Raw genomic sequence first — 27,375 nt, 5'->3', positions numbered from 1 at the left:
CTGTGGCAGCGCCGGGCCACCCCCGGGGCAACCCCAGGACACCGCCGGGACTCCACCGGGACACCCCCGGGAGACCCCAGGGGCATCCCCAGAAACCCCAGGGGCACCTCCAGGAGGACCCCGGAAGACCCGCGGGACACCCCCGGTACACCCCCGGGGCACCCCGGGGCCCCCTTTCAGGCACCCACGGGGCACCCCCGGGACACTCCGGGAGACCCCCGGACCCCCGGGGCACCCCCGGGAGAACCCCGAGAGCACCCCCGGGTCACCCCTAGGGCTCCCCTGGGACACGCCCGGGACACCCCCGGGGCACCCCCGGGACACCCCTGGGGCTCCCCCGGAGCACCATCGGGCAACCCCGGGGCACTTCCCGGGGCACCCCCGGGAGACCCCCGAAAGGAGGGTGTATGGGTCTTCGGCCTGTAAGGCTCATAAATCGAGCACTTTTAGGCAAGTGTTTCCTACATATTCTCTTTCATTATTTATGATTCTACCCATCTTTGCTCTTAAAAGAAAAAGTTATCGCCCCAAAAAACCAAGAAAAAAGAGTTTGAATTGTGATATGTTTTGTCGTTGTTTACGGTATTAAAAGCTGGTATGACAGAAAAAAGAACTGGGCAAATGCAGTTTGTTCATTGGATTAAAACCTCTTGAATTTTTGTGTACTAAATCCAACCTCCTAATTCGAGGGACAACATGTAAATTAAGCTTATTAGTACTTGTAAAGTCCAGTGCGTGTTTGGAATCAGTTTTGAAGCCATTTTTCATGACAATCAAGGCGTTAAAAATGAAATTAGTCTTCAAACCACGTTTGGTGCTTTAATTAAATTAAAACCAGAAGGAAAATGCTCTTCTTTGTTTCTCTTCTTTGTGTTGTTTTTTGAAAACAGTTAAAGATTGTTTTCCCTTTTTCATTTTCATTTTTCTCTCTGTTATCTAACATTAATTTACGTAACCAGATCAAGATCAAAACCAAACAGATCAAGATGAAATGAAAAATTAATTGATAGATCAAGATCAACAAAACCAAACAAATGAAAATGGTAAAAGTCTTCAAGAAAACCAGATCTCTCTCTCGATACGATTGAATTTAAAATTCTGACTGGATTTTGTGCGATTCTGATGTGATTAGGGCCTGGGCTCACCGGGATCTGGACGTGGCGGAGCTGGGCTCGTCAGGATTTGGGCGTGGCGAAGCTTGGCTGGTCGGATTTAGGTGTTGCGAAGTTAGTTTGCCGGATCTGGTGACAACGTAGTTGGCTCGCCAAATTTGGGTCGAGGAGGAAGAGGGGGGCTGTGTCGACGGGAGAGGAAAAAGGGGTAAATGGAAAGATATAGAGGGGATAGAGAGATTTTGTCGAGATAAAGAGAGAAGATGAGAGATGTTAACTTGTTTTAAAGACTTTTTGTGATACTTATCTGTAATGTACCTTCAATTAAAAATTTTATTTAATTATTTGCAGTTGACATGCTTATGAAATATTTGAATGTTACTACTAATTATAACCAATTAGTATACTAGTTCCTATAAAAAAAAATTAGTATACTAGTAATATATTAATCATGTACTAATATACTAATTATTAATTATTAGTTTTTTAATTATTTAATATATTATCTTATTATATATATTAATTAATTTTTTATTAAGTTATTATCAATTGGTAATTACTTAATATATTAATTAGAGAATATTAATTTAGGTAAAATATATTTTTAAAAGTATAAACGAAACACAATTTTATTTTTTTATATTGAAAATAATATCTCAATAAAATAAGCAAACACAGTTTCAAAAACGATTCTTACACAATTTTCAAAACCTTTTTATTTTCGTACTAAAAACAAATTCATTTAAAAACACTTCTAAACGGGCTCCTAGTTATTACTTTCTACTTCTTTATGTCTATATTATACTTTTTTTTTTTTTGGTCTCTTCTCTCACAAAGTGAGATATTCAAGTGCCAACTGTCTGAAAGTGGCATTTTTCTAATTCACTCTTCTTTAACGCCGTCTCCATATTAGTGGTATTCACCAATAACAACTTCTATGTGTAAAATTAACTTAAATGTCCAGAAAAGCAATACATTACAAAATGTCTATCCTTAAGAAGTGATGTTCCCCAAAGAGAAATTGTATTCGCACCACAACAATTTATTAAGACACCCCCACATTCAATTAAAAAGACTAAAATAGACAATTTAGTAAAAGGGTTTTTAGCACAATTATCCCATGTACTTGTTGCAGTTTAGCTAATTGCCCCGTTATTTTCCTATTTACTTGCCGTGGTTTAGCTAATTGTCCCTTAAATTTTTAATTTTAGCAATCAACCCTCTGAATTTGTAAATTTATTGAAATGTGTCCCATTTTACTAAATTTGTTCAATTTTTTTTATTAATTTAAAAAATTAAAAGTTGAGAAATTAAAATATTTATGTTACATTTAAATTGAGATGTCGAAATTTTTCCATGAATGTGCTTTTTTTACACTAATTTAACACAACTATCATCGAAATTGAACATATGACAACAACTTTACAAATTAAGGGGTAACTTGCTAAAATTAAAAGTTTAGAGAGTAATTTGCTAAACCATAATAAATTTAGGGGAGAAAGAACAAAACTTACTCCGTCTAACTCTTTTCAATCGATCTCTCTTTGGGTGCTTTAACTAAAGACAACCAAACTGGAAAACAAATGAGAGAAAAAAAAAAAAAAAAAAAACCTCCATATTCAGTCTCCCTTTGGCTTTTGGATTGTTATTATTATTATTATTATTATTATTATTATTATTATTATTATTATTAACAAAGCTTTTATTTTCTGGACAATTTCATGCTTTACTTGGCAAGATGGGGATTTCATTCTCCATTTTGAGAGGGAGTATTAGAATGGTTGGAATCCTTTGTAAATAAATAAAGGAATGGACTATTTAGCAATTTCTGCTTTATTTTCTTTTTTTATTATTTTTTTTATCTTCTTAATTGCTGAGCTGGACTTGTTCACGTTTTGGGACATTTCCTCTCAACAATATATCTTCTCTTTGTACTCTGTAATTTTTAGTTGAAAGAGAAAATCAATCTTTCTTCTCTAAATTTCTCTAATATTCTCCGATATATAGCTTTAATTTACAAGGCTAATACGTAGTGGCCCACAGCGTATAACAATCAATACGACAGATTTATAAGTCAACCGATTCGTCAATATAACACACAAAGGATAATTTTTTAATTCTGATATCGATTTTAGCACTAGATCACGATATCTAATTACTTTGATTGGGAGTGTACTACTGCAGAGTAGAAACGGCGGTTAGTATACCTAGATCATCAGCTATATCCTTTGTCATCATGATAAGCGTGTTTCTTCAGACCCCGGAGTACTCTCTTCTACATAAAAGGATGCGTGCATGAGTGCATATATACATATAGTTATATATATATATATATGTATATATACAGACATAAGCTTTGAGAACATGCATCTGCCTTTAGATGGCTAGTGGTCACCGGGAAGACGATGTGCACACAAAATTTTCTCCTACTACTCCCCACTTTTTCAAGATAGTCCTTGAAGACACTCACCAGAACAACAAGCTTGTAAGCATACACAGACACACACACACACACACACACATATATATATATATATATAGATCGTCTTAATTATATTCTCTCTATTGTTCTTAAAGATGCAACGTACGAACTGTAGCAAAATTACTTGCTACCCTTTTTCCTAAAATAAATGAATAAATAAAAGATTTCTTCACAAATATAATCCGAGAAAAGGGCTGTCCATAATTCTCCGTTGTTAAGAATTAGATTCATAGCCAATGAACTGCGCACTTAATTATAATCAGCTGATTGAAGCTTTTATTTTGGTATTCTTGCAATATTGTGCAGCAAATCCGAAGAAGAATTGTGAGCAAATGTGGAGACATTTTATCAGATCATGTATTTCTTAAGCTTCCACATTGTGGTTCTTTACGATGGGAAGTAGGACTGACAAAATGTGATGATGGCAAGGTGTGGTTAGACAAGGGTTGGCCAGAGTTTAGAGATTATTGTTCCCTTGTTCGTGGAAATTTGTTGGTTTTTAGATTTGAAGGGAATTCTCAATTCAGTGTTCTGATATTTGACTCGAGTACAACAGAGATAGAATATAATTATCAGAGACAACAACATAATAATCGCGATTCTTTTGTCAAGGAAGAGAGTTCTGGTGATCAAGATCATGATGTTGAGTTTGTTGAAACTTTGGAAAGGCGCTTTTCACTCGCTCCCAATGTTACAAGAGAGAAATCTGATCCATTGCAAATTAGTTCTCGGTCCCACAAGAGAAGGAGAATCACCAGTCCTCTTGGTAAAACTCAAAGCGACAACCAATAACATTCCAGACCAAAAGGTACTCATAAATTCCTAACTGGAATAAATTTCGCTATATATCTTTATCTTTGATTTGTTTTGCAAGCGATGATTGATTTTCAAGATCGTAAAGAAGGCGACGGAGAGAAATTCAATATTAGTCCACCAAAATGGAGGCAACGTTTGACTGAAGAACAAAAGGCTCAAGCACTCAGGAGAGCTAGTAGTTTCAAATCCAAACACCCTTTTTTTATGGTTGTCATGCAACCATCCTCCTTGGAAGCCAAGTATTTTGTGGTAATTAGCTTCTTTTTAATGTCCAGAAGACGATCTTTTTCTTATTTCCCCTTCCTTTCTTTAATCTTCCTTAATGTTAATTCCTTTTTCTTGTGATTTTTGTTTTTTTATTTGTTTTTGTTTCTCCTTTAGAATTTGCCATGTCTCTTCGCGACAAAGTATCTCAGTAAGAGTGCTGAGGTGACCCTTAAAGCACCAGGTCATAACAGGACTTAGTCAGTGAAGTACACTTTTGGAGTTTATAATGATTATCCAAGAGCTAGATTGCAGACTGGTTCGAGGGAATTTGCTCAGGACAATGATTTGAAAGTCGGTGATGTTTGTGCCTTTGTTCTTACTAAGAGCATTCGGATTGTATTTGAAGTTTCCATTTTCCGCAAAAATGAAATAGGAAATTCCTCTTTGTTACCCGGTAAATATGAAATCTGGTTATTTCAGAATCTACAGCATATATAATCTCATTTTCCTTCACTGTAGTTGTCTTTACTTATATCTCTAGTGCACGAGGCTGCAACCATTTCAAGTAAACTAGAATCACGCAAAACTCTCAACAAAAAAGCTAGAGCTGACCTTGAAAACGTGCGCGGGTTTCGATCTGAAAATCCATTCTTCACCGTTGCTATGCGAGCTTCATATGCAGCTCGTAAGGGCACTTTTGTAAGTTTTCAGTCCAACTACGTTCCCCCTTTTTTTTCATTCTGTTTTTGTTATCCGAGTTTTCAGTTTTGTGATTATTTTCATTTCATTTGGGCAGCACATCCCATGCAACTTTGCAAAGACATACATTAACAAGAAAAAAACCAATGCCATACTTGAGGTTTCAGATGGTAGATCTTGGCCTGTCCTATATAGAGTAAGAAACAGATTAGTGATCACATTGTAAGTTGAGTTCTGTCATGGATGGAATACATTTGCGCGAGACAATAATATGGAAGAAGGCCATATATGCACTTTTGAGCTAATACATGAAGGCAATGGCAATGACATGTTATTCAAAGTTTCCATTGTTAAGGCACATATTGATCAACTGCCCCTAGGTAATTAGGAACATTTCTCTATCAATAAAAATTCATATCTGTAATGGCAATTGGGTGTAGTAATTTAGTATTTTTAATTTCTTCCGGAACAGAAAGTAGTAGCATTTTCAACTTGATCAAGGAAATATTATGTAAAAACTTTATATACGGGGTAAAATCTCCCGAAAAGTGTAAGGTTATAATACGAATATTTTTACAAAAAAAATTCATAAATATCAGTTATGAATAGTGAAATATCAGTTAAAAGTTAGAAATTTTAACGAGTATATTTTAGTTATGAAAACTGAAATATTTGGTTTGTGACCAAATGCCTAATTAAAAAAAAAGTAGAAATATTATAAGTAAGAAAAATAGCAAAAGTTTCTGAAATAGAATTTTTTCGAGTCAGTTAAAGCGGGAAACTGCTAAAAAAATGAGTACCGTAAGGGTACGTGTTTTGGACAATTCTGAATCAATTAAAATGATGATTTCAGAAAAAGAAATTGACTAATGAGATACCCAAGAGAATTGAGTTGAACATGAGAAGTTTGACCCAGGGTGCTCGACAGTCTGAAAAAGCAGTATAGAACCTGTACTGGTCGTGAAATTATCAGTACCGGAAAGAGACTCATTTTGAGAAACGAAAAGTTAAGTCTCGACAAGAAAAATGTGGGGAATAGAGAACCACTTAAATTAAGTGTTAAACCTAAGTGGAATTAGTAAAATTAAATTATGGGAATTAAAGTAATTTCCTAAATTTAGAAAGTAATATAAGATATTATAAGAATTATTATTATTATATTCATTTATGCCTTAAGCCTTAAGAACGTGAAGTGAAGGAATTAGAAGCCACTTTGTTCTATTTTCCTATGTGTGGCCGAGAGAAGAGGGAAAAGAAGAAAAAGAGAGAAAATCAAAGAATCACCCGTTTTTACCGAAATTTCTTCCGTTTAGTCCAGTAGAAATATAACCCGAGGCATTCTACGGAGAATCTCAACTTTTCGAGGTAAGATTTTAGATTTTTCGTGAGAAACTGCTTACTTTTTTGTTTCGATGAATAGTAAGTCATCTCGGAAAAAATCTGTAAAACTGAAAATCGAAACTGGGGTTTTGATGGGGACTGTGATAGGAGTCTAATGGTATATGTATTGAAACGATTGAATGAACTTTTCTAGATTTACTCTAAGAAATCCGAAAACCCTAGAGAATGAGGAACATGAGTTTTTGTTCAATTTTATGTTGGAATCTGTATTAAGGAATATGAATCTTGACTCCAGGTACCGAAATCGGAATTAGAACGAGTTATTAAAAACTCGAGAAAAGAGAAAAACTAGGCAAAATTCTGCCGAAATTTCTAAAAAACCTAGGTAGTAAGAAATGAGTTAGGAATTCGATTCTCGAAAATGAATAACAGTGTTAAGACTCGGGAATGAATAGATTGAGGTTCAGAAACCGAACACAACGAGAATTCCCAGTTTTGGATTGAAACTGGAAATTAGGCCCATGACTGAGTAATTTGCACGGTTTTAGTGCAAATTCTTGAGATAGGAAATATTTTGGGATTGAATACCAAATATAAGGATTGTAGACCTTTCCAAAGTAAATTTCAATTTAGTTATTGATCTTAGATTTTGAATCTAATAATCGAAAATTTATGCAATAGGATCAATTAAGGCTTGAAGTCGGAAAGCGTCAAGTGAAACAAAGGACGCGTTGTTAGCGGAACTTTGGTAAGTACAATAGTTTTTCTATGGTTATATCACGAACAAGCTTACTTTTCTATGTTGCACAAAATTGTGCATGTAGTAGAATTTTAAATGTTAGATACAATGTGAATGTTAGATACTATGCTAAGTATGTATCTACAAGACTTATGTAATCGTAGAACTTTGTTCTGCAAAAATATGTATCGATGTTAAGTCGAGATCAAACTAAGAGAAATGAAAAGTTAATCTCATGATAAAATGCTCAATAATGCACAAACTCATAATATTTAACTAAAAGTTACCGTTTCAATGAGAAAATTGATAAACAGTAAGAGACTAATCGTCCTGTTTGTACCAGCATTCGAAGGAAATGTTATTATGAGACTATAAAAGAAATAAAACCGTGACTGAGTTGGATTGGTTAGCTACCGGCCCACTCCTCACTGGTTATGCGCGCTATGGTACAACAGGACAGGGCCCATAAGAAGTAAAAGACAAGAAAATGAAACACGGAAACCACTCCATATAAAGGTATGGTATCCGTAAAGAAGAATGAAAAGAATGAGAAACACGAAATGAAAAACGTTCATAATTCTGTACTAGGATATATGACATGAATGCATATATGGGTATGCATAATTATTGCATATGTTATGACCTATTGATACTTGCTGAGCAAAAGCTCATTAAGTTTGTTTGTGTTGTAGGAAGCTCAGGTAAGGCACCGGCTCCCTGAAACTTGATGCTGGGCATGTGGAGAGGATGTAGCAACGGAATGTGGGCAAGTGGGTTATGGATGTATCACGTGTTTTGAAAACGCTGCAGAACCTTATGTGTAAAATGAAATAGTGTTTATGAATATAAATGACTTACGTAACGAAAGAACAGTTCACGAGACAATGAGGCTATGTATAGCAACCTCTAGTCACGAATGGATTACTACAGCAATTTGTAATAGTTGAAAACGAATTGCTACAGCAATTCCTAATAGTTGAAAACGAATTGCTACAACAATTCATAATAGTTGAAAACGGGTTGCTACAACAATTCCTAATAGTTGAAAACGAATTACTACAGCAATTCATAATAGTTGAAAACGGATTGCTACAACAATTCATAATAGTTGAAAACAGAATGCTACAGCATTTCACGAATAGTTGGAAATAGAGTGCTGCAGCATTTATGAATGAAAAGAGAATACTAGCTAAATGCTACAGTATTTGGACGTATATGAAAAAAAATCGGCCTGAATTTTTAAAAGAGTTATAATTAGAGAGTAGTAGAGGTCAAGAAATGTTAGGTATGAACATATGATGATGATCAAAAGTTAGGGTCGTCACATTTTATGCATGGTTTTCAGCTGGTGAGAAAGCAACCAAACTTGTCAAACCGGAGAGAATTGCCGAGTTATAATGAACTTGGTTGTACTAGAAACAATGAAATCAGCTTTCCACTGAATTCAATCACTAAGCAAGAACAAGAGGAAATTGTTGTCGAACTCAAACCTGAAGGTATGTAATGCTATTAGTTATTTAATAAAAATCTCCAACATTCCTAAGAAATAGTGTTTGTTGCTTAGGAATATTACGTCTTGTTTTTGTTGATTTAGTTGCAGGCAAGTTCAGGAAGGTAAGATCTAATGAGAATAAAACTAGAGGCCAAGCCATTCAGAGGCCATCCTCTTCAGGTCGAGCTGGGAGAGCTTCTGAAGCTGCCGGCTGCAAATTTTGTTTCAAAAGCCCCCAATTCAGAGTGGATTTTGCATCAGGCCAACTGGGGAAGAATGCACTGGTAAGTGTGAATAAATGTTGTTCAATTATAAAAAAAAAGAACTAGTTATAAGGGCATTTTGCCTTGAATTGATCAGTACATGAATCTGTTATTAGCAAGATCTTTGTACAAATGCCTTAACGATTTTCTTGATAATTTTGCAGTATCTACCAGGTAGTTTTGCGTGGAGTTATTTCATGAAAAACTCGCAAACCACGACTCTTCAGGTAGCTGAGAGGTCTTGGCCCGTCAATTTATTGGCTTATCCATCTGCTTCTACTTACATGTTCTCTGGTGGATGGTCTGCATTTGCAAAAGAGAACTCTCCTTCTCCAGGAGATATATGCATCTTTGAGCTGATTAAGTGGAATTACCAAGTTGTATTTAAAGTTTCCATTTATAGGAAACTCGCCAAGTAAATATTGTCTGTGTGAAGAAAACTTGGTATCATTTTGTTTAATGTTCTTATCTATCAAATAGGTTTGCAATTTGCGGAACCTAAGGGTCCAGCTCATCATATGAAGCGCTTTTTGAACTGTTAAGAGTTGTTTTTGCATCTTTATATATGCGTAGTAATGTTTGGCCAATATTATTTTCCTTTCCATTTCGATTTTGGCCAAAAATGGCTAGATCTATTGTGACACTTGACTTTTGCAAGGTTGAAATATTTTTAGAACCAACATGCTGCGCTACAATGTCAGTTATGCGATAGGCTACAGCCTACAAAATATATAATAAGCTAAGGTTCTGTACTTTTTGTAAGTTAATTTGTATAGAAAATTTAAATAGAAATACAAACCTATGAAGAAAAGGGCCCTAATAACAGTGATGCCTTTTAATTCAAAATTTTATTACAAAAAAAAAAAAGTCTATTTAGTGTGTGAAGCTGGTATTGAGGTTGAACCAATAACAGTCTCAAGACGAAACAACATATATCTCAAACGACAGCACATTGGAAATACAAAATTCAGACAATTAAAACGAAATGGTCATACAAACGACGAAAAATATGAAAACCAAAATTAACATACACGGTGATACATCAGCAACAACAAAATCCCCACCACCACCAACAAGAGCCTCATCGCACATCTCTTGCCGGCGATGAAAGCTCTCCACTCGGCTCTGAAACTCGCCAACGTCATTCAACGAGGCGACGAGACCCCCATCAAAAATATATATATTTTTTTCCATATAAATCCACACGAGATCTCACAGACTGACAACTATTAATTGTATCCTTCTCAACAATAGATACTTGTAATTCTACATCAGATGCAAAGAACAGACCTTCCCTTAAAGCAACTCAATCAGCAGAATGCGGAGAAAAACTTCCATCAATTTGCCGAGCCCAACATTGCCAAGACTGCGCCATTAGATCTTCTAATCCACCGCTCCTACGCCAATGAACGGAACGCCGTCACGAACAGCTGCATCTACATTTATCTTCAATTGTCCACAAGGCGGGGCCAGCCATCTCGAAGGGGAACAACCACACAAGTGTGGATAGTGTCAGGTATTTTTATCTGAAGATTTTCTGGTGCAGATTCCTATTCATCCGTGATCGCGAGTGCAGATTTTGGGTTAATCTATTAATCTCAAGGGCAGATTTTGTGTGAAGATCTCGTTGTTTGCGGATTTGAAAGAGTTGTTGTTTTAAAATTCAAAGAGTGCCGTGGTAAAAGCCACTGATATACGAGATTCGGGTGATTAAGTTACTAATTTGAAAGAGTAATTCGGATTTGAAAAGTAGTTGTAATCCGAATTTGTATTGGTTTATTTCAATTTGGTCACGCGAGATATACTTCAAAGGCATCATATTTAGATATATATATATATATATCTTGTTTTGAATTTGAAAGATGTGCTACATAATTCAAAGTCTTTAGAAGTGGTTAAGCGTGAAGATAAAGTGATTGATGTACGGATTGTTTGAATCAGAAAGAGGTTGGTTGCACAATCCGAATTTGAAGAAGGATGATCTTATTGGAGTTATGGAGATAAAAGTGATCTTATCCAAGTTTGAATTTGAATAAGATCCTCGTGAAATTTAAGAAGCTTTATTTAAAGGATTCATCGCAGCTCATAATCTGGTACGGATTTAATAAAGAAAATATCCAAAAAAAAAGTTTGTGAGTTTGAGAGCTTTTACAAAGAAATATTCAGAAAGACGTATGTGCTTTTGAGAGCCTTTGAGTGTTAATCATTATGCATTTGTTGCTTTTAGGAGGAAGATTTGCCAAACGAAGGGAGTTTGCTGGGTGAATAGAAACATGTGGTGCACGGTAAACAGTATCACTGTGAAAATTCATCACAGCGGCATCATTGTTTAGGAGAGATTCCTATGTAAATAAGTCTGTGAGTGTCTATAATTGCTCGAACATGGTAAAATGTTTGCTAGATTAATTCACATCTTATTTAATTAAGTCATGTCCCAGACTGTGTTACAACACCAGACACATACAATCAGATAAAGAATTTTGGTCATAAATCGAATCACTATACAATTACTCAAAGTACTAATTTCCCGATTGAATCTACTGAATCTACTATTAAATTATGATAAAAAAATGTCCGTTTGAAAAACTAGATCTGCATTACAGTTTAGTTGATAGTAAATGAATAGTCTTTCATGCCGCTTAGGCTCCCTTTAGTTAGAAGGATGAAGAGAGTTGGATGGATGGAGAGTAGGAAGGATGGAGAGGATTATAATAATCTTTTATATTGTTTGATAGGATGAAATGACAGTTAAAAGAATAGATGACAATTCTTTATTAAATTATTATATTGTCTATTTAAACTTTTTGTTAATAATTTAATCAGAGAGTAAAATAGTCTTTTAAAGTTAAAAGTGATGGATTACTTGAATCCTCACATCAATAAAAGGATCTAATTTGGTGGATCATGAGGGAGAGCACACCCACTCACCTCTCCTCTCCCTCCTTCTCGCCCTCCAACCAAACAAGAGATTAAACCTCTCTTTCCATCCCTCTCCTTCCACCTCTTTTCTTCCTTCTATCTCTCCCTCCTACCAAACATACTCTTAGTTACTAGTATTTGCTGGATTTTTGACTTTTTATCTTGGTCCCACATCAATTGTGGAGTGAGCTTTTTGTCTTCGGTTAGGTTATATATTGCGTTTTATCCCACATCGGTTTTGATACAAATAAGAGCAAGTTAATTTATTATTCTACTCATTTCAAAATTAAAAATGATTTTATCCCAAAATTAAAAATCATTTGTTTTCTGATTAGTTTCATCTTATTTTTATTAAAATATTTCGGTCGTGAGCATTTTTGGGTGGTAGAATTATGTTGTAGTCTTATTGTTTTTAATGGAACTTCTTCATATGTCAATTGTAAGGAGCCATGTGGCACACATAATTAACAAACTTCAATCAATCCTAGAGGCAACGACACTTCTACTCTCATTACAATTTTAAACTGGTGATTTGTCATCCAAAAAATTAATTATCTCAACATATGTAACCAGAAATTGTGATTCTTAATGTAACAATTTAACTTAAACTTTTTTAAGAGTGAGCCAAAATAAAAATAATCATAAAAAAATCATAAACCAATTAGTTAATTACAGATTGAAAATGTTTGGAATGAGAATTGTACATGTGAGTTACAACTAAAGGAAAAAGAAAGGAGAAGACGATAAAGAACTACTTCCAAAGCGACTCCACTGATCATTACTAAATTAAAATTTATTCATCTATTGTTCCTTTTTTTTTTTTCTTGTTGATTATCAAACTTAGTATTAGAAACTTTACTAGAGATCCAAATTAGGTAGGCTGCTGCTCACCAATATCATCATCAGCATTTCGGTCACGTTGGTACTTGTACAACCAAGCACAAACCAAATAGAACCCAAAATTAACAACTCCAATCACTGCACACAACCAAAACACCTTGTCCACATGCCCCTCGTTTATGTTATTAGGCAACCAACCGGTCGTCCGGTCAACAAAATTCATCACCGCGGCGCTAAGATAATACCCTAACCCAATCAAGAATGAGATCATGGCCGTCGAAGTGCTTTTCAATGATTCCGGGAACTCCTGGTAATACAACGCAACTTGTCCAGGAAATTGAAACCCCTCACCGAACCCTATAATGACTAGGTTCACCACTAGCCATAAGGCTGACATGGGCACAACTGAACCGGGCTGATGGGTGACGCCCTCGGATCGGGCTAGGTGGAGCCGCCTAGCTTCGATTAGGGCGGACACCACCATCCCAATGGCATTGATAACATGGCCTACTCCTATTCGTTGGAGAAGTGTTAAGGGGCGACCACTGAGTTTTCTCCACATTGGGAGGAGGAACCGGTCGATGATAAAGATTGAGATGGCTGTGGACATGAGGCTGAAGACTAGTAAGGTCCCAGCTGGGATTTTGATGGACCCCAGTTTCCTATCCATGGTTAGGGCTTGGACGGTTGACATGCTGTTGACTATGGCGATGGTGATGCTCAAGAGAATGCCGGTTGACCATAGTGGAAGGATTTTCATCACCGTTTTGAGGTCTTCCACTTCCTCCACCGTACAAAGGTTCCATGATTTTGGGTAAGAGCCGTGGGATTGTCTGTCGTTTTCAGTTTTCAACGCTGCACGATTCAAGAATCTGTATGTACAATATAGAATATTCAATATTATGCGTGCACTTAATAATTAGAGAGACAACAACTAGGCAACAAACAAGTATAATATACATGTAAAAGGAAAGTGCTAATAGTTATTATTTATTAAATTAGGGTAGGCCCTAAAAATTCGATATTAATTCCATCGACTCTGTATGTATAGATCAGAAGAATCAAACAAAACACGTAAACAAATGTATATTATATTGTTAGCAACCTGGTATAATTATTTGAAGGCATGTAATTTTTTTTCAAATATGTTTATATTTTTGGCAGAGAAAGGAAACAAAAAAGTATTTTATAGAAAAGCTAAAACTTACACACTCACAACTAATTATAGTAGGACCGAGGGGACATATATATATATATATATATATAATTGGTAGGACTCCCAACTAATTAGTTTGTCGCTTTTAAATGGAAATGAGATTTGACTAATGTCTGGGGAGTGTTAGGTGCAGGACAAAGGGTCAAACATGTATTTGATCACCAAAGGGAACCTGGAATATTATACTACAATATTTTTCCTATTTGATAGTTTTAAAAAACTGTGCTTCTAAGTGGAGCAATAGGCCGTAGAGGACAAATTACATTATCTGTTATACAGTATGGATGGCAAATGATTTTCAAGGAGTTTCAATGTTGCCGCAATGTCAATCAACATCATTTTCAGGATATGCCTGTAGCAAATCCTCATCAAAAGATGGATATTCAACGTGTAAAAATGGATTTCCAGCTAGAATGCATATGAAAGTTTTATCATTAATAAATTTAGCACACATGATGATATTAATCACATTAGTAAAGTTCAAGCCAAAGAAATTCAAAACTTGTAAGATACTTCCACGCCAATACCTGCCCACGTCCACCAGACAATATGAACAATATATCATGAATGAACAATTAATTTCTACTTATAATCATGATCTCTTGACAAAAATAAAAGCATAAACAGGCATAATAAGCAGCAGATCATGAAATCTTCAACCTTAATCAAATATTTACGTGGCAAGTGGCATAACTTATCAATTATTTTTCACACACTGTTGACCGTTAAATTTTTTTTTTTTTTTTTTTCACATATCAATTATATGCAGGTATAGCAAACTTTTGTAACGTACCTGAAACTTTTGCTTGGTGTGCCTTGGACCATTTTTGACATCCCAGTTGTTCCATAACAGTAATCCAAGCTCTCTAAACTTTTAGTTGATACTTTCCTCTTCCTAATGGCCGCGACGAGTACTCGCGCTATGCTCACAAAGGGGCTTCCCTTGGGTTTGAGGAGACGATAGAACGGTTTCCCTAGCAGAAGCAGAACCAACCCTATCGCGACCATGATAAGGCAAATTCCAAACCCTAATCCCCAGCCAATGTTGTCCTGGATGTAGACAATTGCGATAAAGCTAATGGCATTTCCGACATACAAGACGACAAAAAACCAATTGAAGAAAGCGCCTTGGTGGTCCGTTTTGTCGAACTGGTCAGCTCCCAATGTAGCGATCGTGAAGCGGGAGCCTCCGACACCCAGTGTGGTTAATCCCATTGCTGTGTAGAGGAAGAGATATTGAAGCTTCGTTGGATTTTCGCATGATGTTGTTGAGCCTACCTCGCATGGTGAAGGTTTTAGGGAATGGATTCCAGCTATTAGGGTTAACATTGCCATGCCCTGAAAAAGTTCAGCAAGTTACAAGATTTTTTTCCCCTTAACCATGACTTTCAATTTTATAGAACTTGCATGTTTCTGAACCTTAATTAAATCTAGTCAAAATTATATCAAAATAAAAAGTACACAAAATTAACAAAATATTATACAGACTAGATGATTCAAGACAATACCTTACCAATTTAAAATTCTGATTTTCCAAGCACTACATCTCAATTCGCAATAAGGACTTAGTTATCGACATCACCCGACCAAATTTTAAGATAAAAGTATACATGAAATTGCATAAGAAAACTGAGTATTAATTGTACACGAAAGGGGTTTTTTTTATTTGTCCTTTTCAACTATTAGATGGATGTTCTTTTTCTGAAAAGGAGAAAAAAAAAATATATTATTAAATGAGTGTTTTTCAAGTTTCCGGGAGGGAAGAATTATTTTAAATGCATCTTTTTTTATTTTTTTATTTATAAAGTAAACCCCTTGCCTTTAGTTGAGTTGGAAACTTGTTGGTCAATTAATTAACCGATAATCAGATTAATATTACAAACTTTGTTTACTTACTATCAAAGCTATGAAGGAAGAAACACTGACGACGGTGAAGTTTCCGGTGAAGGTATCGGCGATGATGGCGCCGGCGATCGGAAACAGATTGACAAAGCCAAAGCCAACGTTGTTTATCTTCGTAGCGGCTATGCTCCCAATGTGAAACTTAGTTATCAGAAACACTATCCAATTTGCTCCCCAGCCACCCGCTGCCACTGAAAGACCTGCCAGATTTCCTGTTCCAAACAAACCAACAAGTTAAAAAACGTAAAATATAGATAACCAACACAATATATATATACACATATATATATAACAAAATACAGATTAACAAGGAGATGGAAATAACAAATGAAGGAAGATATATTTGAAAAACAATTAAGAGATCTCAACCCATAATGAAAGGAAATGTAATCCAGCCTCCTCGTTTAGATACATCTTGAGATCCTCGTGCTTGATCATCTCCTGAAATTGTAGTTTCCGATGAAGAGAGCTTTTGATTATGCTTATGAGCTTCATTTTCAAGGCTTTGTAGTCTAACGGATTCCATAATTTTCCCCTTCTCTCGCTAATAACTCCGAGACTCAGAACATAAAACTACACTCTCTTTATATGCTAGCTAGTAGAGATATATTCCTAGCTGATCTATATATACATAGCTATATATATATATATAATACTAAATTTGTGTACTAGCTAGTCTTCGTTTTAATAATTAATTAATTTCCAATGAGTGACAAGTAGTATGGGTTTTCCTCAAGTGACAATGACCTAAATACATACAGCAAAAGATGATGGCGTCTGAGCTATCATGACTCGTGAGAGGACAAAAATTACAGTGGAAAATAAATAATGTGTGGTGGTCAGGTTGTTTCAATCATGGGAAATAATATTACGTATGGACCCACAATAATAACGTCGACACCGAGCTGTACGCATAAAATATACTTGAAACAATATTATTTGTTCACATTGTAAACGATTGTATATCGTCATTCACAAATCACCTGATGTTATTTTTATAATATTCATATACATATATTTACATGTATTACCTGTACATTCGCAAACAGGTTTTTTATTCACAGTTTTTTTAGATATTTTAACCTTAAAGTACCAATAAGTTCACGTTTTTGTTTTCTATTTTAGGATGAGTTTGTAAGCCTTTTCGGCTACTTTATTTTCCGTTACTTTTCTTTCCCTTTTTAATTAAAAAAAAGTTTTTTTTTATAGACACCCGCTCAACTTTTTAAATTTGATAATTTGATCTCTATTCTCTTTTTTTTTTTTTTTTGTAATTACCCCTTTAAACTTGAAAATCTTTATAATTAAGGACCAATCGAAATCGACATCTATTTTTTTTTTTTTTTACGATTCTGATCATATGACACGCATGTAAATATTTGTTGAGGGCAATGAAAGTCATTTCCTACCATTAGAACGACTATTAAGGATAATGACTTTTAAAACTAAGAGTTATTTATTATAGCTTATTATTTTCAGACACGCTAGATGACTCTAACATCAATATGATCGAACAAATGGGGTGAGATATGACATATGACCTTAATTACCCTCAACAGATGCTCAAGTGTACATCACATGATTAGAATCATCAAGAAAACATATGTTGTTTTCGATTGGTTCTTAATTGTAAAGATTTTTAAATTGAATGAGTCAATTGCCAAGAAAAAAAAAAGAATAAAAACCAAATTGTCAAAATTTTAAAAATTGAGAGAGTATATGTACAAATAGTAAAAAAAAAAAAAAAACTTTTATTTTAGTTTTTTAATATTATAACGAGAGGGAATTTAGTATAAGTGTCAACTTTATTACTTTATAAGAAGGTACATTTTTTTATATTTATTTTTAGGGACCTTTGATAGGATCAATTTTTGAAAGTTAAATCTAATTAAAACTACATTAGGTTAAAAAAATATGCATAATAGACAATTTTTATACATATATAAAGTCTGAAAAGTAAAGAACTACTAGTAATTTATTTTTTTCAGTTCTACTAGAGAAACTCCTTATTTTTTATGAGAAAAAAAAAGTAAAAAAGTTTATCCATTTCATCTGTAAATACTTCAAAAAATAATCTGTCCTTTTCTTTCCCAGCTGCTAAAGAATTATAGTTCTACCGAACGAACAAATCATCGAATGCTGCTGGCTTTCTGTACTGTTATTTCATATATATACTTTTCTTTTTTACTTGCAAAGACATTATATATTTGTCTCCCAGTCCGGTATGCGGACTGGAACGGCACTTGACATTTCTTCTTTAGAATGTGTACATTTCTTCTTTAGAATGTGTACATTTCTTCTTTAGAATGTGTACATATTGTATATTTTACTATAAAAGGAAATGTACATCTTTTAAGAGAAAATATACACGTTCTAAAGAAAAAATATACATATTTTATAGAGAAATGTACAAATTCCAGTGCCGAATTAGAGACTTTGCCTATATATATATATATTAGTATATCCTACTATTTACTCAAAGAAAAAGCCATGACGGTCTATAGCTATAAATAGTAAGAAAAGTCCCCAAGTTAAAAAAAAAAAAGAAAAAGAAAATTTCGTCAAAATTTCATGTAGAACTAAAACCGCTGGCCCAGCTATAATTTAGAATATATCCATGCCATTTTAAAGATCAGCCTCCATACCGAATTATCGATATCGAACTTCTTCCATAGTCATTTTCAGTTTCCAAAATATTGTGTTGGAGTAAAATTTCGTCCAATACCTATCCAACGTTCTTATACTAAAAATTTGGATTGAATAAGTAAATTATCTAAAGAAATTGGAAGAACACTCGAAGAACACAAAAAACCTCTGAATGAATAACAAAAACAAAATGATGACAATTACAAGATAATTGTATTCAGAAAATGAGTGTCCCTCTTTTCCTCTCAAATTAAGGAAATTTATAGTACATTAGGATTGAGGGAGTTTAATTCTCCAATTAATTCGAGAGTTTATTCTCTCTTAATTACAATAAGGCTCTTCACCTTTTTGTGAGTTAAAACTGATAAATAATCAATGAGAATTAACTTTCAACCATTTAATGTCTTCAATTAGCGTCGGTTACTTCACTTGATAACATCACGCGACCTTTGAACTTTCGGCTTAGGAGAACTTGGGCTCTGGCGAGCTTGGGCTCGGGCGAGCTTGGGCTCGGGAGAGTTTGGCCTCCGACAAGCTTGGGCTCGGGCGAGCTTGGGCTTAGGAGCGCTTGGGCTCGGGAGAGCTTGGGCTCGGGAGAGCTTGGGCTCGGGAGAGCTTGGGCTCGGGAGCGCTTGGGCTCGGGTGCGCTTGGGCTCGGGAGCGCTTGGGCTCGGGAGAGCTTGGGTTCGGGAGCGCTTGGGCTCCGACGAGCCTTTGAATTTATTATACATTTAATGATTGCGAAAATGCCGCCCAACATTAGCCCCCCAGTCCACGAGTGTCGCACGCCAAGCGAAGGGGACGAAAACCTGCCCAGAATTTTTCCTTCTTTTTTTTACCGAACTTTGTTTCTCCCTTCCAACATACCATGAATGTCGAAAATTTGATGAAATTTTTCTAAAATTTCTTTCTTTGTTTGGAACAGACTCAAATCTGCGGAATTCATGAATAATGTTAATTGCCTCAAACGCTAATGGAAAGAAAATAAAGCCACATTTTCACTTGTGATCCTTGTCCACTACGTGATTCACCCCCAATGGGCAATGCTTTCACTTCATTTGACTTCGAGACTAATGTATGAAGTGTGCACATTAGAGAACATCCACCGACTGTACCATGCATAGAAACTTATGAAACTAAGATTGGGAAGCTCAATTTTACGAGATTCCCAATATGATATTTCCACCTCCATTTTTAGCATTTCTTGCACTTGCCACATTCGTCCATTTCCTCTTCTTGAATTCAACGTCCTTGCTTTCCGAACAATACTATCACATGTGAATGATTATGCAAGATCAGTGCATGCGATTCACATAGTATCTTCCCACCGCATAGTCAAGGACGTGAACTTACTTCATGGGCACTTCAGTGCCACCTGAGCCAAAATTGCGCTTAGACTTTCCTAAGCCAATTTGTTTAACCCTTTTTTTTTTATTGTTTTTAGCTCTTCGCGGATCTTCTTGTGTAAATGATAGGAAGACTCTTGTGGAGACTAAAGCTGCTCTTGATATGTCTCTAAGGGAACTCGAGCGAGTGAAGAAAGATTTGGAGCTCTGCCATGCCAAGTATGAGGCTGATAAAGTCGAGCTTGTTGAAGACGAGTTCTGGAAAGGCTACGAAGAAGCCAAGAAGGCAATCATTTTCTATAACAAAGACCTTGACCTTAATCTCTCATTTGATCCTCTTAGCAGTTCTCATGTTGTTCAGACTCCTTTGACACCTACACCAAATGACTTCAACTCTGATGATGAGATCATTGAACCTATGAAGGATTTGGAAAAATCACCAAGCAGCGATCCTCAAGTATCGATCCACCAAGCAACACCTAGAAGCTTTTTTTTTTCTTTTTTTTAGCCCTGTACTCTATTCTTCATGCTTGCTCTTGTGTACTTGGGCCCGGTTGCCTGGCACTTTTTTCTTCATTGAAACTTGTTCTTTTGTTATCTTTCCTGCAACATAATAATTTTTTTTATTTTTCTTTGCAATTGCTACATTTTATCAATGTAGACTAGCAATAATATTTTTTTTTTATTTAGAGTTATCTCGTGCCCACCTGGGGTCAGGTTTTTACTTTAGCCAAGTTTCCCCCTTGGCTGAGGATTTTCCCGTGCCCACTTGTGGTTGAGTTTTTCTGAGCCGACGCCTTTTTTTTATTTTCTCGTGCTCACTTAGGGTCTGATTTTTCCGTGCCGAAGCTCTTTTTTCTTTTATTTTCCTGAGCCCACTTTGGGTCAAGTTTTTCTGAGCAAAAGCTCTTTGGATTTTCCCGTGCCCACCTGGGGTCGAGTTTTTCTGAGCCAGAGCTCTTTTTTTTTTAGCCCACTTGGGGTCAGGTTTTTCTGAGCTAAAGCTCTTTGGATTTTTCTTGTGCCTACATGGGGTCAAGTTTTTTTGAGCCGAAGCTCTTTTTTTATTTTTCCGTGCCCACTTGGGTTCAGGTTTTTCTAAGCTAAAGCTCTTTGGATTTTCCCGTGCCCACCTGGGGTTGAGTTTTTCCAAGCCGAAGCTCTCTCTTTTTTTTTTTTTATTTTCCCGTGCCCACTTGGGGTCGGGTTTTTCTGAGCTAAAGCTCTTTGGATTTTTCCCGTGCCCACCTGGGGTCGAGTTTTTGCGAGCCGAAGCTCTTTTTTTATTTTCCCGTGCCCATTTGGGGTCAGGTTTTTCTGAGCTAAAGCTCTTTGGATTTTCCCGTGCTCACCTGGGGTCGAGTTTTTTTTTGAGCTGAAGCTCTTTTTTTTTTTATTTTCCCGTGCCCACTTGGGGTCGGGTTTTTTTTTTATTTTCTTGTATAATTTCACTTGAATTAATAAACTCCTATCCCCCCTATTTTCTTTGTCATATTGAACAGAATGAGAAAGAAAATATTTAAAGAATAAATTATCAAACACTTCGACTTTATTTAGTAATAATATGTTTCGCCTGACAAACCTGGCATCACATCGAAGTATAAACACACACTAAACTTCAAACTTTTTAAGTATTGATAATACTTCCTGATGTGCTTAACATTTCAAATATGTGTCAGCACTTTTCTAGACTTCCCTTCCTTTCGACTCAACCTTCTCGTTGGTTATTTGCACATAGCATATTCATGCATCATGTTGGCTTCCGACCACCACTCCAACGCCATTCTTTGTTGGAAACTTCATCATTAGATGATATGTTGAAGTTACTGCTCTCATTGCATTCAAAGTTGGTCGCCCTATAATGGCATTGTAAGCAGATGGTTGGTCCACAACTAAAAAATTTACCATTCTTGTCACCTTTGTCTCCCCTTCTCCCATAGTAACTAGGACTGTTATCATTCCTTCAGCGTGAATGCATGCTCCAGTAAAGCCTTAGAGTGAGGTGTTCACGGGTGTTAACTTTGCTCCACCTAGGTTGATTTTGTTTAAAGCATCCTTGAATAGTATATCCACTGAACTCTCATTGTCGATCAAAATCCGGTGGACTAAGCTATTTGCCACTTGTAAAGACACAACTATGGCATCGTTATGTGGATGAAGCAACTTCCGTGCCTCCTCTTCTGTGAACGTTATGGCGATGTTCTCCATCTTCACAAATTTTACGACATGTTCTGTCATATCTATAAATTGGCCACAATCAAGACCTTTAGCTTATCGAGCATACAGGTTCCGAGCCCGCATGGAATCACCAGTTTCAGCGCAGAATTATTCCCAACTGTTGTACTCATTTCCTGTACGATCGTTGCTTGTTTTTCCATTGTTGTCGGGAGTGCAGTTCTTCTCTTTGCTATCACTCTGTCCACAAACTCCTGCAACTGGCCTTGTTGAATAAGTGCCTCAATCTGTCCTTTTAATTGAAAGCAACTTGAGGTGTCATGGCCATGGTCCTTATGAAAGTCACAATATTTACTTTTATCCCTCTTGTTAGGATCTCCCTTCATAGGGGCCGGAGGCGTCAACAAATTCTGATGTTGAATCTGCATTAACATTTGTGCCACTGTCGTATTCAAGGGTATGTAGGCCTTTGTCGTATCTGGTGGAGCGTAAGCTTAGAACTTTTGCGTCAAGGTAGTCTTGGATTTGTTCACGTCCTGTTGTGCCTCTGACTTTTGCTTTTTTGCTTCTCCTCCATTAGATCCTTCTTCTACCTTCCGCTTTCCATCATTTTTTGATTGATCCGTTTGAGATTGTCCTCTCCGATTGCACATGTATTCTTCAGTGCTAATGAACTTCTGAGCTCGAATCACGAGATCGGTAAAGGTTTTTGGTTGTTTTTTGCAAATTGACTTCAGTAAGTCACATTCCTAAAGCCCTCCCCGAATTGCAGTCACAGCATCACTATCAGTGTATCCTTCTAAGTAATTCATTTTCTGGCTGAAACATTCAATGTAGGCTTTTACCGATTCATTAGCGCCTTGCTTAAGGGAGAACAGATAAAGCTTATCTTTCTTGTGAGTTTTCACTATCACAAATCGTCTTACAAATTGTTGTTTCAGCTGGTTAAACGAACTAATTGACCTTGGCTTTAATTGTTGGAACCATTGAAGCACCGGCCCAGTAAGTGTAAAAAAAAATGCTGGCACATCTGAGCTTGTGTGGCTCCCCGAATTCGCATCCATGTGCTATACCCATGTATATGTCCTGTTGGATTCTCTTTCCCATCAAACTGCTTGATGGGAATCATCTTGAAATCATCAGGGAATTCCTATGCTATGATGGCCTCAGTGAATGGTGGCTCTGTTTCATCTAACAAGTCTCTTACACCTTCCGGCAAATTCTTGTTGGCTTCTATGTCATCCATTCATCTTTGCATCATTTCGAGTTGCTACTCGAGTTGTTCCTCACGGGTGCTCTGGTTGGATTGACTCATGCCTCCTTGATTATCACGTCAGTTTCAGTTCTGGTTCGCCCTATTTACTTGGCTCCAAGAAGATTGTGGTATTTCGGCTCTCCTCCTACTCCTGTTTTGAGTTACCTGGTTGTTTAAGGGCATAGGTACAATTGCTTCTACATTCTGTCGTGCGTTGAGTCGATCCCGCAAATCAGTAGTGGTGAAATCATTAGACCCAGGTGTCTAGGTGCTATCAACTTTTTCGCTATTACTGTTAGCTTTTATCCTGTCAAACACCGATGTCCTAGTTCTTTCAGTTACAACGTGATGACTCCCAATCCGTGACAAAGCATTCTGACGCCTAGGTGCCTGACGTGGTTCTTGCGACTCGGGCAAGTCCCTTGGTTGATTCCTATTGGATTGACCCTTACCTTCATTATGCTGGCTCCGACGATGGCTAAGCCCACTCCTAGCATTCTGAGAATTTCCCGGCCCACTTTGTTAGTTTTTTGCTGGACGAATCGTGTTTTTGGTAGTGATAAGCTGATTCACCATCCCTACCAATGTGTTCACTCGTGCTTCGATCCTATCAGTGCGTGTTGGTAGACGAGGAGCACGTGGTGCTCTTTTAGGATTAGCGCCGAGTCTCCTTGTTTGGGTTCCTTCAATATGGGTACGTGAGCACTTGAGACTTACCTGAAAATGACTTAGCAATGAGATAGAAAAATTTCAGTACCGATGAGAATCCGTGGATGTTAATCACACTATGGCCCTCTTTCTAGTGCCAAAAATGTTGGAGTAAAATTTCGTCCAACACCTATCCAGCGTCCCTAGACTAATAATTTGGATTGAATAAGCAAATTATCTAAAAAAATTGGAAGAACACTCGAAGAACACAAAGAACCTCTGAATGAATAACAAAAATAAAATGATGACAATCACAAGACAATTGTATTCAGAAAATGAGTGTCCATCTTTTCCTCTCAAATTGAGGAAATTTATAGTACATTAGGATTGAGGGAGTTTAATTCTCCCATTAATTCGAGAGTTTATTCTCTCTTAATTACAATGAGGCTCTTCACCTTTTTGTGAGTTAAAACTGATAAATAATCAATGAGAATTAACTTTCAACCATTCAATGTCTTCAATTAGCGTCGGTTACTTCACTTGATAACATCACGCGACCTTTGAACTTTCGGCTTAGGAGAACTTGGGCTCTGGCGAGCTTGGGCTCGGGAGAGTTTGGCCTCCGACAAGCTTGGGCTTGGGCGAGCTTGGGCTCGGGAGAGCTTGGGCTCATGAGAGCTTGGGCTCGGGAGCGCTTGGGCTTGGGAGAGCTTGGGTTCGGGAGAGCTTGGGCTCCGACGAGCCTTTAAATTTATTACACATTTAATGATTGCGGAAATGTCACCCAACAATTGGTATAGATATAGTGACACTTTTTATACATCCACATGTGTGTGTAGATGTTTAGACAGAGAACATTCATCTGAGAAGATGGTTTATTTATTTATTTTTGAAATGATCACAAAATGAGCAATTTCACTTTATAAATTTGCTGTAATATATTAAGTTAACGTAGGGTGCACTCATTATCGACTAGAGGACCACAATATGCGCCCGCAAGTTGTTAATAGCTCCAGTTTTTAATGGCTATCCGGAGCCATCAAAACCAGAGCCAAAAAAGAAAAATTAATAAAACTGCAATGTGTGACTTTTTAAAACAAGAAAAAAGAAAAAAGAGAAGAGAAAGTGCAATAATGAGTGAAAGCTTCACAGTACAGACTACAAACAGAAACAATGCCGTAACTGAGAATTTACTAGGACCTTTCCTTTCTACACAATCATTCAACTGTGCTAAAGCTAAAGCTAAAGCAAAAACAATACAAAAAAAAAAAAATCGAAATAACTATGAAAACAAAAAGAAAATGTTGAATTCCGCGCGTGTTTGCAACTATAATACATATCCTTTTACTTTACATTTCTGAAACAATATTAAATATATATTGTACTCATGATTGTCCCAAGGATATTATACTCTACAATATCTCTCAACTAATTATTAGTGCTCACTGTATAGTATAGAAATAAGTATGGCGCAAGACTGACAATTTTAAACGTATTTTCTGTAACATCATATATACATACAGTACTTGTGTGAGTGCATCGCATGAAAGTATATATTTAACATCCATACGATAACGTCTAATGTACAAATCAAAACTAGTAATTTCCCCTCTTTGGTTGTATATATTTTATTCTCTTGTTTTCTTTTAATGATCTCCTTAAGCGCATGGAGTTTTGATTAGAAAAGGGAAACAACTGCTAATTATTATTCTTGTGATTTTTCACGCAAAATTGCATCACAAAACATATACATAACGTTCAATATTATTGTTATAAATGAGGAGAGACAAATTTTCCAAAAAAAAAGAAAAAGAAAAAACTAATAAAGCATCTCAAGTCGTCAAGCGTTATATGTATATATGCTGCTAATTATTCCATATTTTATTTAATTAATTAGAGGCCAAAGCTTCATTTATACATAATAATATATATAGGCTGTAATTAGGCAGAGAAGTTTACCTTATAGTAGTTAGAGTTACTGAAACTAACTAATTAATTGAGTTTGTTCAATCTGCAGGTTAATTGCCAGTGTTAGTTAGAGTAGTTAAGTTAAATAACATATATAGCTAATTAATTTGATCAACAGCCAGCAAAAAAGCATTGCAAATCTTTTCATGTAACGTCTATTTTTGTCATTTATATATAAATTATATTAGAAAAGTTTCTTAATTTGAGATGTTTCACCATTTTTCTCTATCGTTTACTCGAATATATAAATTCCTTACATAGGCCAACTTATTATGTTCCTTTCATTTTGCAGGGAAACATAATATGGAGAAGCAATTCCCAAATAGATATAATAGTATATTAAGCCAAATAATTATCAATCATCTCACGTTTTCTGAAAATATATAGATGATGGAAGTAACGAATGTGACCGAGAACTACTAGATTATAAGTTCAGGCCCTAATCAATTTTTACTCAAATTACAAATTAACTAATCATATCATATTACGTCATGTCACGTAATTCAAAATATTTAAAAAGTTCTTTAATTATTAATTTTATCATGCTTGTTTATAAAATGACATGACAAATTATATATAATTCATTAACACCGTTTAAAACATTAAAAATTAGACAAGTAATATAAATCTAATCAGTAATCACTTTTGGCTCAGAATTGTATAAAGTGCGCACTTGTAATCGGCTATGATGTTCACTGATAAGTACATTTACCAACAACACTTTGTGGTTGCAGACTTTCACTAGAACCAATAAGAGATAAGGATGACAGTTAAAAACTGTTGTCAAGATACAACGACGGTTTATTTATATTGTTTGTACCGTATTTTTTTAGTCCATTAGACGATGGGTTTTTAAAAAACACCGAATCTTTTATTTATTATGGTTTTTATTTATTTTGTCTAGCAGTAAATCAATAATATTGAGGTTAGGGGTCGTCCGCAGGTGCCAATCTATTTTTTTCATATTTTTTTAAGACCTTTAACAACATTCATTCTCTCTCTCTCTTTATTCATTAAATATTATATATATATTACCGGTACCCGTTCAAAAAATTAGCTACCCTGCCTACATATAGAACATCCAATATTTATCAGTTTTACAATAATTTATTATTCTTTTTGAATAATGAATATCTAATCACTTAATTAATAGAAGCAAATAGCATATTTTTAAAACATTTTTTAAACAAATAATATATTTTGTAAATAAATTATTTACTAGTACATATGTTATTTACTTCAATCATTTGAAAATATGCTATTTACTTTTAAAATATTTTGAGAATATTTTATTTATCTTTTAACATCT

At 35.8% G+C, this 27,375-nt stretch overlaps 3 protein-coding genes across 3 annotated transcripts; 1 reads left to right on the top strand and 2 right to left on the bottom strand.

Annotated features, from left to right (window-relative positions):
- The first annotated feature begins 3,492 nt into the window (after nucleotides 1-3,492).
- Nucleotides 3,493-11,420, top strand: LOC21397262. The gene is made up of 12 exons (XM_024173512.1): nucleotides 3,493-3,597; nucleotides 3,901-4,360; nucleotides 4,469-4,659; nucleotides 4,792-4,839; nucleotides 4,930-5,071; nucleotides 5,159-5,316; nucleotides 8,742-8,892; nucleotides 8,997-9,172; nucleotides 9,316-9,531; nucleotides 10,427-10,667; nucleotides 11,093-11,157; nucleotides 11,379-11,420. Exons 1-12 carry the CDS (start codon nucleotides 3,493-3,495, stop codon nucleotides 11,418-11,420), a joined length of 1,995 nt encoding a protein of 664 aa, XP_024029280.1.
- Nucleotides 11,421-12,908: 1,488 nt separating this feature from the next.
- Nucleotides 12,909-16,554, bottom strand: LOC21397260 (protein NRT1/ PTR FAMILY 2.5). The gene is made up of 4 exons (XM_010110137.2): nucleotides 16,398-16,554; nucleotides 16,023-16,240; nucleotides 14,920-15,464; nucleotides 12,909-13,782 (listed from the first exon to the last, which is right to left on the bottom strand). Exons 1-4 carry the CDS (start codon nucleotides 16,552-16,554, stop codon nucleotides 12,942-12,944), a joined length of 1,761 nt encoding a protein of 586 aa, XP_010108439.1. The 3' UTR covers nucleotides 12,909-12,941.
- A 5,458-nt stretch (nucleotides 16,555-22,012) lies between these two features.
- On the bottom strand, nucleotides 22,013-22,629 carry LOC112093925. Its single transcript, XM_024173511.1, has 2 exons — nucleotides 22,305-22,629; nucleotides 22,013-22,260 (listed from the first exon to the last, which is right to left on the bottom strand). Exons 1-2 carry the CDS (start codon nucleotides 22,627-22,629, stop codon nucleotides 22,013-22,015), a joined length of 573 nt encoding a protein of 190 aa, XP_024029279.1.
- Between the last annotated feature and the right edge of the window lie 4,746 nt (nucleotides 22,630-27,375).

The sequence above is a fragment of the Morus notabilis genome, unplaced genomic scaffold (genome assembly GCF_000414095.1).
Source record: "Morus notabilis unplaced genomic scaffold, ASM41409v2 Scaffold127, whole genome shotgun sequence".
In the NCBI taxonomy this organism is placed as follows: Eukaryota; Viridiplantae; Streptophyta; class Magnoliopsida; order Rosales; family Moraceae; genus Morus; species Morus notabilis.
This window is presented reverse-complemented; position numbering and strand designations above follow the sequence as displayed.

Excerpts from the sequence above, each read along its gene's own strand:
- LOC21397262 (XM_024173512.1), top strand. The coding sequence starts at position 3,493 with ATGGCTAGTGGTCACCGGGAAGACGATGTGCACACAAAATTTTCTCCT. Across the intron at positions 3,598-3,900 it reads CTCACCAGAACAACAAGCTT|CAAATCCGAAGAAGAATTGT; the intron begins GTAAGCATACAC and ends AATATTGTGCAG. Across the intron at positions 5,072-5,158 it reads AAATTCCTCTTTGTTACCCG|TGCACGAGGCTGCAACCATT; the intron begins GTAAATATGAAA and ends TTATATCTCTAG.
- LOC21397260 (XM_010110137.2), bottom strand. The coding sequence starts at position 16,554 with ATGGAATCCGTTAGACTACAAAGCCTTGAAAATGAAGCTCATAAGCAT. Across the intron at positions 16,241-16,397 it reads TACATTTCCTTTCATTATGG|GAAATCTGGCAGGTCTTTCA; the intron begins GTTGAGATCTCT and ends TGTTTGGAACAG. Across the intron at positions 15,465-16,022 it reads CTTCCTTCATAGCTTTGATA|GGCATGGCAATGTTAACCCT; the intron begins GTAAGTAAACAA and ends GAACTTTTTCAG.
- LOC112093925 (XM_024173511.1), bottom strand. The coding sequence starts at position 22,629 with ATGTTAATGCAGATTCAACATCAGAATTTGTTGACGCCTCCGGCCCCT. Across the intron at positions 22,261-22,304 it reads TCCATGCGGGCTCGGAACCT|ATATGACAGAACATGTCGTA; the intron begins GTATGCTCGATA and ends GCCAATTTATAG.